The sequence below is a fragment of the Pelodiscus sinensis genome, chromosome 1 (genome assembly GCF_049634645.1).
Source record: "Pelodiscus sinensis isolate JC-2024 chromosome 1, ASM4963464v1, whole genome shotgun sequence".
Taxonomy (NCBI): domain Eukaryota; kingdom Metazoa; phylum Chordata; order Testudines; family Trionychidae; genus Pelodiscus; species Pelodiscus sinensis.
In genome coordinates, this window is record NC_134711.1 from 84875551 (window position 1) to 84888044 (window position 12494).

The 12494-nt window shown below is 42.1% G+C and overlaps 1 protein-coding gene across 4 annotated transcripts in view; it reads left to right on the forward strand.

Annotated features, from left to right (window-relative positions):
* Positions 1–12494, forward strand: part of ANO4 (anoctamin 4) — a 326447-nt gene that overhangs the window by 191408 nt on the left and 122545 nt on the right. For all 4 annotated transcript variants that reach the window (XM_075934238.1, XM_075934244.1, XM_075934250.1 and 1 more), the window contains 2 exons: positions 3611–3747; positions 8054–8212. In XM_075934238.1, the coding sequence (XP_075790353.1) occupies positions 3611–3747; positions 8054–8212 (296 nt within the window). The remainder of the gene's footprint in view (positions 1–3610; positions 3748–8053; positions 8213–12494) is intronic.

Consider the following 12494-nt stretch of genomic DNA (forward strand, 5'->3'; position numbering starts at 1 on the left):
AAGAGCATAAATCTTTAACCTTTTGGAAGGTTTTGAATGAAATCTCCTTATCCATGTAAAGCCATTAGATATAGATTAGCATAAACATGGATACGTTGCTTCCTCTCCTTTCTTATCCTTCACTTCCCAGCTGTGCCTTTTATGACACCTGGTGCTCAATAGTCTCGCACAACCATTCAGCCAAAGACCACCCAGCACAACTTTAAGTAGTCTTAAGTCTTCAAGTTTAAGTAGGTAGTCTTTAGTGCTACTAGAATATTTGTTGTTTTTTAGGATTTGGCTAGCATAAGATATTTCACCTTTATTAGTACATCTGTAGATAGTTCTTTGTCCTTGTTTTACCGTAGATGATCATGAAAAGTGCATGTAGGTGATGTATAATTTACTGTGGGGTTCATGGTAGGAGGTTGTCCAGCTAGCAGAAGGAGGACAGAAGACACTTGATATGGATTTTTAATCAGGCCACAACTTTATTATTAGGTGTCTGGAACTACCCAGTGGATAAAAGTGTACAATGCAGGCAAATCAATGTTCATTGACATAACAACTCCCGTTTTCCACTAGCCCTCACCCCCCTCATTTTTCCTCCAGGTCCCTCAGCCAAGCCATGGCTTGACCTTACCATCCACCCCACTTCATAGGAGAATGAAAGTGAGTCATAAGAATTACCTACCCCATTCCATTAACTAGCATCTCCTTTTCAAGTCCATTACCAACCAGATCATTTATCAGGTCACTGAATACTTTCCGTATGGATCACCTGCACTCAAGCTCTGCCCCACACTTACAAAATAAGATGTGACATAGAAACTAACCACTTTTCTCCTTGTTGACACCCACTGTCGGGATGGCAACAAACAAAATCCACGGAAGCCAATTAGCCAATTTGGTGGTAAGGGAAAAAATTCTTTCCCTTACCACACCACAAAGGAGCAATTAGCACAATTCCCACCACAAGTCCTAACGCCATTCTAAAGGTTACACCTCTTAAAGTAATGGTCACCAACTGGTAGATTGGGATCTACTGGTAGATGTTGGAACCTCTGACAGATGATCCTGACTGGTTTGGCCAGGAAGCTATCAAGCATTGGCACTTCAGTTGCCCCTCCACCCATTGTCATGCTGCTCCTGCCCTCTGCCTTTGAGCTGCTCCTTGGGAGCCTCCTGTGTGCTGTGGAGGAAGTGGGAGGGAGAAGAGGGGGAGCACTGATGTCAGGGTGTCCCTCCTCCCCCCACTTCTGTACCCTATCTCCACATAGAGAGAAGGGGATAGTGGGAGCTTGGCAATGCAAATCTCTGTCACTCTTACACACTGTGTGTGTCTGTCATTCTCACAAACACACACTGTGCTTCACTCTCATCTCCAACCCCAACACACACAAGGGGTTGTTGTTACTTCTTTTTCTGCTTGCCCCTGCAGCCCCTGGGAGAGGCAGAGCACATGCTGTCCTTGCCTGCGGACACCACTCCTGCAGCTCCCATTGATCAATAATGGGGAACTGTAGCCAGCAGAAGCTGGGGGCTTAGTGCCTGTAGATGAGGGGCAGCACATGGCACCCTGGAGCCATTGTTGTACATGCCAGCTACTTTCAGGAGTGGTGCAGGGCCAGGGCAGGAATAAGCCTGTTTTAACTCCACTACTGCACCACCTAGAAGTCATCTCAATTAAATGGTGCCCTGCCAGAGCCTGCTTCCTGAACCCCTGTCCCAGCCCTGAACCTCCTCCTACACCCAACCTCCTGCCCCAGATGTGAGCCCCCCTGCACCCAAACTGCTTCCCAGAGCTTGCACCCTGGACCCCAATCCCCCATCCTGTGCTAAGCTCGGAGTCCCTCCCACACTCCAAACTCTTTGGCCCAAGACCAGAGCCTGTACCTCAACCCCTTACCCCAGCCTGGTGAAAGTAAGTGAGGATGGGGGAGGAAAAGAGATGGAGTGAGCAGGGTGAGGCCTTGGAGAAGGGTGGCACGGGGTGGGGCCTCAAAGAAGGGGCAGGAAGGAAGTGGGGTAAGAGTATTTGGGTTTGAGGTAGATCTTACATTTCACTTAAATTAAAAAAGTGATCTTGTGGTTAAAAAGGTTGGAGGCCACTGTCTTAAAGCCTTCTGCCTTCACATTCCCAGGGAGTGCATCAACACTGCAAAGCTAACCACCACACACCTTTTTGCAGCACTTTCTCACCTCCTCCTCCATCCCTCCTCTTCTGTAAAGCACTAATGCCCCCTGCCAAGTCTGGAAAAGGTCCCCCCTAGAATCATTGAATCATAGAACTGGAAGGGACCTCGAAAGATCATGAAGTCCAGTCCCCTGCAGGACCAAACATGGTCTAGATCATCCCTGATAGATGTCTGTCTAACCTGCTCTTAAATATCACCAGAGATGGAGATTCCACAACCTCCCTAGACAATTTATTCCAGTGTGTAACTACCCTGATAGTTAGGAAGTTTGTCCTAATGTCCAACCTAAACCTCCCTTACTTCAGTTTAAGCCCATTGCTTCTTGTCCTATCCTCAGAGGCCAAGGAGAACAATATCTCCCTCCTCCCTGTAACAGCCTTTTAGATACCTGAAAACCATTATCATGACCCGCTCTCAGTCTTCTCCTTTCTAAACTAAATAAGTCCTATTCCTTAAGCCTTGCCTCATCGCTCATGTTCTTTATACCTTTAATCATTTTTGTTGCTCTTCTTTGGACCTTCTCCAATTTCTCCACATCTTTCTTGAAATGTGGTGCCCAGAACTGGACACAATGATCCAGCTGAGGCCTGATCAATGCAGAGTAGAGCAGAAGAATGACTTCCTGTGTCTTGCTTACACTATCCCAGAATCATGTTTGCTATTTTTGCAACCCTGCTACTTTGGGTGAGGTGCAATCAGTCATTTTTAGCAAGAGTCTTGATGACACACAGCACAGTAATGCAAATAGAATGGCTTCCTGACATCTCTTCAAAGTGGATAGAATAGCATGTGGATTTTAACCATTGCTTCTCACAATCTTCTCAGTGGCATCAGGCAGACCAATGTATTGTGAGACAAGGTGAATGAGACAATATATTTTATTAGGCCAACTTCTTTTGTTGATCAAGACAAGCTTTTGTGCTGACACAGAGCTTCTTTTTTTTTAGGTTTGGGCAACATACTTCATGTCACAGCTAAATATGCAGTGAAAGAGACTGCACTATGGCCATTCTGAACCCTCTGGCTTTGATACCTATGTGAATCTATGCAACATGTAAAAGGACACTTCAGAGAATATTAAAAAAAGATTCTTTTTATTATATTACATTTTCAGAGGTCACTGTAATCCCAAAGACAAGCCTGTAAACCAGTTATCCCAAGAGAAGCCAGGAAATTAACTAGCATGTCTTTTATGCAATTTGTATTTTATTTGCATCATAAAAGTATTAATGTTCCTAACGCTTTGCTTCCTGCTAATGAAGATATCATCGTGCTATTATACAAATGCTGATAACCTCAATTTTAAACCAAAAGGTGCTTATCTCAGAGCAAGCAAAATTACAGTATTTGGTTATTATAATGTATTCTATTCAGTATCTTTTTTTTCCAGCATTAGTTTGAAACTCTATTTTCGGTTTTGTTTTTGCTTTTAGTAGCTAAGGATGTGAACATTTTTTTTGATGAGTTAGAAGGAGTAAACAGCCCTTCCAAAGATGATGACTCTCTGCTTCACCATGGTAATTTGACCAGTACTTCAGATGATGCCAGCAGATTGGAAACACTTCGAGAGGTAAGAGCCCATAGACTAAGCCGTACAGAGAATAAATGTCATTTGTTTGAAAGACTTATTGAGTGGAGGCCCGCTCTTCTCTGTTGCTGTGATGGTATGTGTGGACTCTTAAAAATGGCCTCTGCAATAAAGTTAGTAGAAATATAAAGTCTTTAGGATTCAGAATCCTTTCACCATTCTTGGGGCTCTTCTGTGAACCCTTTGCAATTCTTCAACATCCTTCGTGAATGGCTGACACTAGAATGGAAGACAGTATTCAAGCAGTGATTGCCCCAGTGTTTTATTGGTTCATCTGGCCCATCAGTGTGTCCCTGCATTAACCCTCATGGAGTGGAATGACCTAATGCATCTGTGATAAACAGCACTAGCTATCAGGCATAGGACATATGACACCATCCACTGTGTAGTGTGTGAAAGAGCAAATGCGATCATACAAAATGATGGCAATATGTACAGAGATGGGAGTTGTGACTTTGCAGCCTACAATGTCTCCCCCCCCTTCATGCACACTTTGCAACATTAACTTCCTCTTAGGGTATGTCTACACCGCAGGGCAAAATTTGAATTAAGCGATGTAACTTCAGCTACATCAATTGCGTAGCTGAAGCCAAAATAGCTTAACTCGGCTTTTGGCGCTGTCTACACAGAAGGAAGTTGATGGAAGAACACTCTTCCTTCTACTCTCCTTACTCCTTGTGAAATGAGAGTTACAGGAGTCAGAGTAAGAAGTCCTCCAGCTTGCCATTATTTCAAAATAAAGGCTTGTAGTGTAGACATTCACTATGTTATTTCAGAATAATGTTAGTTACGCCGAAATAATGCTGTTACGTAGACATAGCCTTAGTGACTTTTGCTTCTCAGAGCTAGGGTCCACTAGAAAGAGTGCTGAGGATCAGTTAGTTTGTCCATTAGGGCACAATCCACTGGGCTGAGCAACTCTGCTCCCAGGGATCATCACTGTCTTACTTGCTGTTTTTAAACTCATACCACCATTGCTGTGGCCAGTAGAGGAGGACTAGTTGGATTTTAAGTGGACTAGGAACCATAGAATAAGTAAGGCCAAAATTATTCAAAGTGGGAGTACTAAGTTTAGATCCTTACATTCATATTTAGACATCAGAAAAAAGTGGCCTGACTTTTAAATGATCTAAGTCTCTACAACTCCTAGTGGTTGCCCGTTCAATTTTAATTCATACCTGCTTCGACACACACACTCCCTGCCTTATGCATATGCATTATTTTTAATTAAATGATTAGAAACTTTTTTCCACAGTATCCATGTCTTCTTCAATGTACAAAATGAGCACAAAAAGAATTTCACTATGGTTACACAGACAACTATAGATTTGGCATTTCCTAAATCTTTGCTTTATTTTACAGATTAAATAGTTTTTAACATTCAGAAAAAGCCATGCCATTATTTATACTACTGTACAACCAAAGCATGGTAGGCTCTGTACAGACACATAGGAAGTTACAGCTCTTGGTGGTGGAGCTGGGAACGTAGCACGGGGGGCTGGGAGCCCAGTGGCGTAGGGGGCGGGGTGAGCAGTGTGGCCAGGGATCTCTGGCTAGTTCAGGGGCAGCGGGGCCACAATGAGTGGGCAGCAAGGAGAGGTGGTGGGCTGGGAGGCCAGTGGCAGGGGACTTCTCTAGTGTGGCAAATTTCCTCATTCGGGACTGGCCAGGTTTTGAGGGTGCCGGCGCAAGAAGGTCTAACCTATAGCAGAAGGAGAGGAGATATATCTCAGGTAGCTAGGGCCAGTCTCAGGGAGGGGTGTTTAATATCAGAACAGAGACTTTGACTTGAACTCCATATTCATTGCTTAGGCAGTGCAGTGACACGAGCTCTGGAGTATGTCTCGTGAAATGAGGTTTACCGGGGCGGTCAACAAAGTCTTCCCTTGTCGACCACGGCATGTCCAGACTACCGCGCGGTGCCACCAAACAGCTGATCGGCACAGCGCGGCGGCCATTTTTATGTAAATGAAGCGGCGATTATTTAAATCACCGCTTCATTTCCCTATGTCTAGTAAACTCATCTACATGGCTCCATTGATGGAGCATGTAGTCCAGACATACCCTGAGGCGTTATGTCTGGGTTAGAGACTCAGTTCAGTCCTTACAGTGGGAAGCAAAGGGAACTTCAGTTTAGCTTGAAATGCAAATCTGAATTCCGTCAGTACTACGGAGTCACTATCAACATCATCATAATATGTGTTAGATCAGGGCAGATCCTGTGTTGCAGCTGCTGGGACACAGATCTCAGAACCCACAGCCCAAGGGGAAAGGGCACAAAGGTGGCTTTGAATCACTTGTGGGACCTCTGTATTCCAGGCCCTACTTTAATTTACAGTAGTTTCCCAAGGGCTGTGTATAGACACAGAAAGGAGACAATCAGTCCCATTGTTTTAAAAGATTTCACCCTATCCTTTGTTTACTTAAATATCCCTTTACTTTTTTTCTCTCCTCTCCCAAAAGGGCAGTTTTATAGGGGAGGTTAGACACTCTGTTTTTCTGAATTATTTTCATATTTATTGCTTTGCAAAATCTTTCCCTAGGGAATTGCTGATGTCAATTATAGTACTATATGCAATATAAATGAAAATTCTCAGATAATTTCCTAAAGCTTTCAAGCTTTGTTTTTGCCTTCCTTTCTTACTTGACAGACTTTACATACCATAGCAACTCTGCACTAGGGATGTAAGAAATTAGTCAACTAGTCTACTATCTGATAAGCAGAAGTTTATTAGATAGTCGACTAGTGATGCGACTAGTTTCTCCCCGCCCTCTTTGCTGCTTCTATCAAAGAGAGGCTGCAAGGGGGAGGAGCAGGAGCCGCTACTGAGGGGAGTTGGCTTAAAAGCCAGTTCCCCCCCAGCACCGTCTCTGCAGGGGCCAGGGAAGGTAGAAGCACAGCAGAAACGGCACAAGCGGGGACTGAAGCAGTCTCTGCTTGCACCACTTCTGCTGCAAGTCTGCTTTTGAAATGTACAAGAGCCCCCGCTGGTCCCATGCTCCCTGTGGGGCTTCCTTTTGAAATGTACAAGAGCCCAGTTGGGGCACTTGTACATTTCAGAAGCAGAATCTTAGCAGAAGCGGTGCAAGCTCAGGGACCTTAGGAAACACAGGGCCAGTGGGTGCACTCCCTGCAGGGCTTCTGCTTTTGAAAGACCCAGGGCTCTTGTACATTTCAAAGGCTCAGGCACCACAGGGTGAGTGGAGCCAAAGGGGACCACCACTGGTCCCACCCTTCCTGCGGCACCTCAGCCTTTGAAGTGTACAATTCCCACACATTGAGGAACAAACTGCACTTACACAAAAGCCTAAGACTGCCAGTTGATAGGGGGTGGTGCTGGTGGGAAAGAGAGAAAGAGAGAGAGAGAATGTGTGTGTTGTAGATAGAGGTGTTGGCAAAATGGGTGAGGAATAAAAGACATACTTCAACTCCACAGCTCAACTGACTCTTTAAAAGGGACTGGTTTGCCAGTTCTTTAAATTTTTGGGAAGGAATCAGCCTCAGTTGATCTCTGTTTACTAAAGAAAAAAAAGATAAATCTGTTTGCTTGTTGCAAAGGTAGCAAATGCTTGAACACGTCTATTGTTTACATGTAGAAGTCGAGAAGTTGTGTTTTCTTTGTCCATCACTAAGGATAGCTTGTGAGTTATCTCCTCTTATTAGCTGGTCTGTTCAATAGATCTGAAGTGTTCTAAAATTAATCTGGGGGACTGTGCTGGGGTGGAAACAAAACTTGTGTCCTCTGTCATTTGTGAGGACTGCTGAAGCCACTGCTGCCACACAAGGGACCTGCCCACTGGCATTTAGTTACACTTAATACAGGAGGTCATAATCACCATCACTTTGAAATGCTTCCAGTTTTTTTACTTTGTAGACAACAATTTTAGTGCATTAAGCTCTTAAGTCTTCTACTTTCGTTTCAGAATAACTCCATCTTCTACTTAATTGTGTATGTTGAAAGTTCCTTCCAAACTTTGATTGACATGAAATCTCCCTTTCCTACCAAGCTTAAAGCTTGCCTAACCAGGCATCCAAGTGTTGAGTCTGGAAGGTCAGTCCCTTTTTGCTTAAGTAGAGTCCATCAAATCCAGAAGATTTGTATGGGATGCTAGACAAAGCTACCAATTCTATGAAACATCTCTCACAAATCATTTAAAGACTTGGCCCGCTTCTCCTGATTTCTTACCAATCAAGCCTTTTATACTGAAACACACTGAAATGTGTAGCTCCTTTGGTTCACATGGTAACAGTCAAATATGCTTTGGTAATTGTTTTTGCTCTTCACAGGGAGTACCTGATAAGAACAAATCCAATGGGCTATATTTTAGGGATGGAAAAAGCCGGATTGACTACATTCTGGTGTACAGAAAATCTAGCCCACAAGCAGAGAAGAGGGAGGTATTTGAAAGAAATATCAGAGCAGAAGGAGTGCAGATGGAGAAAGAGGTAAGAGAGCTGTTCTGATGAAAATTTTACAATAGTGCTATATAGATTTGTAGGGCCTGATTCTGATTTACTCTAAGGCAGTGAGAGTCAATATGAGACATTGGAGCTGAAAGTAGCTCTAATGTGTTTTCTGTGACTTTTTGCAGGATATGATATTAAAACACTGTGATTTTAATTAAGAACCAACCCTCTGATATTAACTAACTGCAGAATACTTGGTCCATCATTTTGCTGTGAGAATAATACACAGATAGTAAATGAAACAATGACTTCACACTACTGTGGTTCTTTTGGGTAATGTTGATCTCTAATTTGGCTCTTAAACCACTGAGGTCAGAGTATCACTGCTTCAAGGCCTCCTTACATTGCTCTGTCAGAGAACGGGGGTCTGAAAGTGTGCATCAGTGTACAGAGCCATGTAAGAGGATCCGAGTGTAAATGAGAATCAGGCCTATAGATTTTAAGGCCGGAATGAATCACTAAAATCATCTTGTCTGCTCTCTGGCATTACACAGGCCATAGAATTTCATTCAGTGACTCTTGCGGTGGAGGGAATACTTTTTTCTCTACCACCTAAGTGATCAAGCCCTCAACTAACCCCAGAATTGAGATTAGTAGGCAATATAAATGTCATTGAACTAGTGATATTTCTGATACCACAATGTCTATGACCCATAATATAAAAAACTAACATGAAATATGCTGTCAAATTTATTTTTGACCCTTATGTAGCAGGGGTAAAACTTATAAAAGTCATACATGGGTAAGGGGTTTAATAACATGAGGAACATGCTTAAACATGTCTCTCTCTCCCCACTCCTTTTTACACTTATGAATAAGAAAGTGTACATAAAGGGGTGCTTCAGACTCCCTGCCAGTCAATGTGGAGGGCTGTGACTAGTATTTAACCTTACTTGTGCCTCATGTACTCTCACATGTATTGAAGTAATACCCACTATATCTCACCATGCAAGGATTTGTAGATTCAAGGCCTTCTTGACCTACCGTGTGTCTGTCTTTATACACTGTCTAGCTGATTTTAAAATACATGTGATCAGCCACACACCAGGGCTGTGTCTACACTGGCATGAATTTCCGGAAATGCTTAAAACAGAATAGTTTTCGTTATAAGTATTTCCGGAAAAGGAGCGTCTACATTGGCAGGCTGCTTTTCCGGAAAAGCCCTTTTTCCGGAAAAGCATCTGTGGCCAATGTAGACGCGCTTTTCCGGAAAAGAGCCCCTATCGTCATTTTCACGATCAGGGCTTTTTTCCGGAAAAGACTACTGGGCTGTCTACACTGGCCCTTTTCCGGAACAGTGTTCTGGAATAAGGACTTATGCCCGAGCGGGAGCAGAATAGTTTTTCCGGAATAGCGGCTGATTTTGTACAGTAGAGCATCGTTGCTTTTCCGGAAATTCAAGGGCCAGTGTAGACAGCTTGCAGCTTATTCCGGAAAAGCGGCTGATTTTCCGGAATAAGTGGCCCAGTGTAGACACAGCCCAGTAGTTTATCTGCACATACCATTGAACAGCACGCTTCCTGTCTGAATGCTAACTGGGGGAAAATGTGAGGCCTTTTTCTTTGAAAGGAAAGAAAATGCTACACATAGCTGCCTTCCTTTTAACTTTTTTTTCTGATAGAACATGGATATTGTATAGTGGTTAGCATTAAATCATCAACATTTACCAGTAGCCGGTACATCAAGGTATCCAGGAAATAACCTTCATGTCACAATAGTAGTTTAATGACAGTGTATTTATTACATAGGTTTCTTGCTTGTACTCGCAATGACCTGTTTCACAGAAGAAATTCAACATCATGTTAACTTGCTATTAGCTAATACTTGTTATTAGCTAATTCATAATATTAGGAGTACGCATCTATTCAGGATGAGATCACAAAATCTGATCTTCTTTCCTGACATAAAGTCAAGAGGAAACATGAGAAAATCTTTTTTGTAGCTTAGTAAGTTTTATCAAAGCAGAAGATGAACATGGAATAGATCCTGCCTGTTGAGCTGTCTGTCAAATAATTCTGTTTTAAAGACATTTTATTTTGAGAAGTCTGAAACAGGCTTTTGGTTTATTATAGTACTGAAATCAATAGCAAAAGCTACAAAGGCCCCATCTTTTAGATATTATGGAAGTTAAATTCAGTATTTTGCATGGAAAACTTTGGAAATATTTGCCTTTAAGATACTTGGTATCTATTTTTGCGGTTCTTTTTTTGGTGACTATGTAGTTGTCTTCTTTCAAATCAATGTACCTTCATCGGCATTTGCTCTTTACTGTCTACCATATACTTTCTCTCTGAATGTTCTGCCATCTCACTATTCATTTCAATTTCTCCATTAGGCCATTGATAGGAAGATACATTTCTCATTAATGCTGTTTGACCCAGTGTGACTTCTTGCTAGAATTAATAATTGAACATCTCTAAATTTTGTTTTACTCAGGCTATGTCTACACTGCAGGTTTTTTGAGGAAGAGGAAATGCAAATGGAGCACTCATTTGCATATCTCGCGCTCTCATTTGCTTATCTTCCTCCGATCCTTTTTTGCTGAAGAAGTTTTTGCAATAAAAAGCCCTGTGTAGACTGGACCATTTGTTGGAAAGGAACCCTTTTGCACAATAGCCTGTTAACCTCATTTTTTGAGGAATAAGGGATCTTGCACAAAGGAGTTTTTTCCCCAATAAATGGCTCCGCCTACACAGGGCTTTTTATTGCAAAAACCTCTTCTGCAAAAAGGATTGGAAGAAGATATGCAAATGAGCAATCTATTTGCATTTCCTCTTCCGCAAAAAACCCACAATGTAGATGTAGCCTCAGAAAGATCTAAATGAGGGTTTACATATAGCTTTAGTAAATACTTTTAACATCTAAATTTGTAGTCTTGTAGAACATATGACTTTGACTTTAAATTAAACCCTAAGGTGCATATTTTATAATAATTTTAATTCAATTGCAATCAGAGGAAATGAGCAGAATTCAGTAACTTTAGATAACATCTAAGTTTGAACTCAGTGGAATGACTGGTTTATGCCTAGATTGTGTCTTGTTTCAATTGCATGGGCCTGTCCTTTGGTGACAGTTCCCAATCAATCTGGGTTTCAGTGCTGGAGTGTATAAGTAGCAGCTTTGTCTGGTACTCATTGCTGTTACATAATGAACCTTCTTCCAGTAGGAAGAGAGCAAAATTTACAGTTGGAGAAGATGTGTGTGACAGCTGTCTCCAGTTCTGACTGCTGAATATCAGCAGATATATCAGTTATGCATCTTGGAGTAAGGTGAACATTTGTTATTCGATACTTTTCTGTTTGGCTCTCGATTGTTTTTCATCTGGCTAGTTGACTGTTTGAGATGTTGCTTTGAGATTTTGACATTTGTCCTGTCTGCTTTAACCTGTTTAATTTGTGATGAAGTATTGAAAAGGAGACTTTGCAGGCTATTCAGACTACAACTTTGAAACCAAATTCACCAGAAACACTGCAGTGAAAGGATGAGATACTGGCTACCCTGACAAATGCAAATGACTCAAGCTTGTGGAGGCAATTTTTGAACCAGTAAGACAAATAGCATAAAATGCAAAAGTTAAACCACAAATGCAGAGAGAAGGAGAGGCGTAGTGTACTGTCAGAAAACTTTTTCATGGCCACATAATATTGGCAGCTCATAGTCTTTCTGTGATCAACCAATACACTCCGGTCTTTCTTCTGTCATTTCTAACTGACATGTCCCCAGATTACAGCAACATTTCTTGTTGTTCTAAATACATGACTTCATACTATTGCATCTTGTTTCTAATACTCCCATTTTCAAGGTTATCCTGATCTTCTTGTGTAATATTTTAGTATTTCCTGGATGAAATTGTAATTATTCCATAACATTTTTTGTGGCTGAGCGTATTGTATAGTAGAGTATTTGTCTACTGCAGACTCTATGAACTTGTTAGACTCAATAGTCTAACAATCCCTATGCTACTTGGAGCATAGGGAGAGCTTTCAAAGGCCAAGGATTGCAAGACTGAGCCCTTACGGTACAGTTGTGCTGATTTGGTGGACAGAGCTCTAACATTGCCTTAGTTAAAGAAAAGCAAGCCTCCCTGGAAATGCAAGCAAAATGCCTACTAGAATCCTTTGAATTCTCTAGGCTTTAACATTGAGTCACTCTGAAAATGGCATCCTTCTTATAGTATTTCTGAACCTGTGGGTGGGCAGGAGCAGCAGCCTCAGAGAGCTGGTCAAATTGCATTGAAGCCAAAACTTTTTGACAAGGCTTT